The 4,107-nt window shown below is 43.5% G+C and overlaps 1 protein-coding gene across 1 annotated transcript in view; it reads left to right on the top strand.

Annotated features, from left to right (window-relative positions):
- The first annotated feature begins 724 nt into the window (after positions 1-724).
- The window catches only part of LOC123343369 (uncharacterized protein C3orf20-like), a 67,083-nt gene continuing 63,700 nt past the window's right edge, over positions 725-4,107 (top strand). Inside the window, exons 1-2 of the mRNA XM_044978502.1 lie at positions 725-756; positions 2,408-2,557. Coding sequence (XP_044834437.1) covers positions 725-756; positions 2,408-2,557 — 182 coding nt within the window. The remainder of the gene's footprint in view (positions 757-2,407; positions 2,558-4,107) is intronic.

The raw sequence follows: 4,107 nt of genomic DNA, 5'->3' as shown, positions 1-4,107 counted from the left end.
TATCCTTTAAGTTCATACAGTACAAGTGAATTATAGCAATGGTCAGAGGGTTTGGGAAGGGGTTCAAGAGGCAAAACACAAGGATTCAGAAGTTGTTTAGTTGAAGCGTTAAATCATAGGTAAAATTAAAAGAGCAAGACATCATCATTTTGTTTATCTACTTCTTGGCCTGCACTGAAATGGTAACAGTGATGTGCACAATAACAGAGTCACACCTGGATGGAGCAAGTAGACATCTGCCCGGTGGGCTAGTCCTGGGCCCTCCCATTCCCTCTGCCCACCAAAAACGTGAGCACTATTACCAATGTGGTGAGCTGCGTTTGGACTCTGGGCCCTTTCTCCTAACACTTCACTCACTCCTCCCCTGAGTACATGGATTCAATTGCCTGAGCTATCACAGGGGAGGGGTGAGAGGAAGGTCCTGGACCTCTGATTACATTTACGTCATGATGAAAGGGAGGGAAGATTCAGTTGTTAATGATTAGAACTCAGCCTGCTTGGTGCTGTGTAGCATCAGATCAAAACTCAAAGACTTCGCTTCCCATTTCCCCAGGCCATCAGACCTGGACATTCACCAGCCAGCCATAAGCCTCTGGAACAGTGAGAGAGATGGAGGAACAGAGGAGCCTACCTCCTTTTCCTAGCTTGGAGTGGGACAGTGAAAGGGAATCCCTTTCATTCACAGATGCTAATATTCAACTGACTGGTCAATGTGGGGGATAAGATGAGGGAGGAGAAACAGGTTGGAGCTCCAAAGTGGGTCTTTTCCTGCCCATCCCTCCCAACTCTTGATGCGCGTGAAGAAGAGGCCTTAAGGCTACTGCATGCATGAGGGCTTGCATGGTGACGAGTCAAGGAAAGGTCCCTTTTTACCCAGGGGGTTCTATGTCTTGCTAGTGCTGTTGGGGGTGGAGGGTGGGGAGGACTGAGTGTTGGACAAATGCCACTAAGTTTTGAACCTGACTGCATGCTATTTGAGCTGCTAATCAATACAAGGGATGAGGGCAGAATAGTCATTGGATCCAGGCTGTGCAGGGAGAGGTGGGAGGAAGCAGATGTGTGAGTGGACCCATGGCTGGAATCAATGGATAGTGTTCCAAATTTTGAGAAGTCAAAAAAGGGGGAAGGAAATTTTCCGAGTACGGAGCCTAATGGCATTAACCTTGTCTGTTGCTCTGGACTGAGGAGAAAACATTGTTCTTCACAGTTACCAGCCAATCCACCTAAACCATCTGGGAAATGTTTTAAAATCTTGCCCCTTGTTCTGTACTGTGTGCATGGGGTGTAGGTAAAACTATAACAAAGAAATGGATGGATGAGAACAGTTATACCCTGTAAGCAGATAAGGGGGAAAAGGCGTATAAAGTATGAGTAGATAAAGGGGCTATAGCCAAGACTGGGATGAGAGTTGTGGATGAAAGGGGCTCAGATAATCAGGTTTTTATTGTAGTTGGGACTCTTTGTCTGCTTTTTCTGACTACTGCGGAGGTTGGTTGGTTTTAGATGATCACAGGGCAGGAGATCAGAAGCCTTGTCTTCACATGCTTTCCTATGTTCAATTAGCAACAAATGAAAGGAAATTTAATAGCAAAAGCTTTTCCCTTCTCCATCATTCTGGGCTGCCATTGCCCTTGTCCCCATTTTTAAAGCTGTAGCAGCCACATGCTTTTCTAACCGATCAGAGGTGTGCTGTGAGCAATAGAGCTCTTTTGTACCACCAGCTCAGAGACATGGAGAACATCCACTCTGAAGGGCTACTTTCCACATATACAAGGTGTACTATTGCTTCCCACTCCAGGCCTCCCACGTGGTGATTTGAGACAATAAACCATATGCATAGTAGTAGTGAATTGCTCATTGGAAATACATTAATCCTCAGGAGATACAATGGAATTAATTAAAATGTAATCCTCTGAACAGGGATAGAGCTTTACCAGTTATACTTTGAGGGCTAGATTGTGATTTTAGGTACTGCTAAAGGACAGTGCAAAAGCCACCACTGCCATCTCTGCAGAAGCCCCAAGAGGCATTTTGCCTCAGAAACATACCTCAGAGTCACAAGTCCTCCCTTGTTTCCTTATTGCTTGTGGGAGTGTAGTAGTTTAACACTGGCTTCTACCAACCGTAAATTACCACCCACCCTCCGCTGACTCAGCCAGCAGCGTGGAGTTTTGAGTCAAGGCTCCATCCATTCTCCACCACTCCCTGTTCCCTCGCTCTGGGGAAGGGATGAACAGGCAAGCAGCCCCACTTACTCCTACTGAACCCAAGATCCAGACAGCCCAAGATCTGTAAGGAGGGTGGGACTTTTAGCCTCTCTTACTCCCGTGCATATAACCCAAATCACAAACTGAGGCCAGAGTTCACATTATCAGCCAAAAGTAAAACTCCTTGACTGTACCTTCAGCTATCCTTCTGGGCATCCTGCAGTCTGCCAAAGCTATTCTGATCTCCCAGGTGGTGGTGTGTACACCAATATATTCACTGCCTCTCCAGATCAGACTATACTTGGAACCTTTACACCTTTTGGACATGGCAGTATTTGCCTTCATAACAGGTAGGTAGATATATTTCAGAGCACTTGCTAGTATATGGTATATTAAGGTTGGTACTGCAGTAAGAGGTACTATGGAAGATAGTGCTTGCAGCCACTATGAATCAGAGTGAATGATGCAACTCGATTTCACAGCCGCAGATATGGGGTTGAATCATACTTTTCTTTATGCCACTGTTTTTTAACCATTAAAATTATATTCCATCCCCCCCAAAAAAGCCTAAAGCAGCTACAATTTTGGGTAACAAGTTTCTCTGCCCCTAAACTCCTGATTTACTCACACTGATGGAATGACAGTGTATATAAGTCAGAGATATTGGATTACCAAAAACTTCCATGAGCCAAATTTTGAAGCTGAATGAAGGTCATTGAAAATTTGGCTCCTGACTTGTATTGTGATATAACAACCACCAGCCAAATCCCCTAAGGGCAGAAGGCACATGCACTTACCAGAAAATCCACACGCACACTAATGGAGACATTGGGCAAAAGTTTTTCATCCCAATCCTGGCTCGATCAAACACTTGAAGAAAGGCTGCTCTGCAAGCCCTCCATGACATGGGCTGCAGAGGGACATGCCACAGATCACTGTCTGAGGGTATGTCTACACTACGAAATTAGGTCGATTTAATAGAAGTTGATTTTTTTAGAAATCGATTTGATACAGTCGATTGTGTGTGTCCCCACTATGCGCATTAAGTCGGCGGTGTGTGTCCACAGTACCGAGGCTAGCGTTGACTTTCGGAACGTTGCACTGTGGTAGCTATCACACAGTTCCCACAGTCTCCGCCGCCCATTGGAATTCCCTAGCACAGTTCTTCAGAAAGCACACACACCCCTGCCTACCTAGCTTACACTGTTTCATGAATATCAGAGAATTAGTCAAATGCTATTTGTTAAATGCATTTTTTTGATTAATGTTCATCTTAAGTATTTGTCAAATCACAGATAATCTGTGTGCCTTTGTGGCAGGAAGGAGGGGGGCTGGTGAACCCATTTGGAAGTATTTGCTGATTGGGCCAGAATTTGGCCCTTTGTACTAGAATAAATATTTTTGTAGCGTTGTTGGGCCACATCTGTTTTGAACAATGATAATTAAGAAACAATTTTTAGTAAAACTCAATTAAGTGAAACCCTTAATTGAAAATACTTCCCATATTGTTTGGCATGTTAATTTTAGTTCTATCGTACTTCATTTATTCTGCTATTTGTGACATCTTCTCAGAATACTAAATTGAAGCAGGTCAGCTAATGTGTTTGTGCCAGGGATAAAGCTGGTAACTGGGTGTTTATTATTGCTAATGAACACTAAAGGGAAACCGTAGAAGTATATCCCCAAAAAGCAACTCAGGAATCTTAACAACATGGATCGATTGTTTGGATTGATAAACGTGACTATCTTTTCCTTATTTTCTTCTTCTTCCTTCCAAGTTGTGCTGGCATCTGAAGAATTTTAGTGTTCTTGTTAGTGCACTAGAAATAAGTATTAAAACTCACCAAGTATTAGTCATCTGTTTCTCATACATTCTCATATTTCATTTTAATTATTAAAA

The sequence above is a fragment of the Mauremys mutica genome, chromosome 1 (assembly GCF_020497125.1).
Source record: "Mauremys mutica isolate MM-2020 ecotype Southern chromosome 1, ASM2049712v1, whole genome shotgun sequence".
Classification (NCBI taxonomy): Eukaryota; Metazoa; Chordata; order Testudines; family Geoemydidae; genus Mauremys; species Mauremys mutica.
This window is presented reverse-complemented; position numbering and strand designations above follow the sequence as displayed.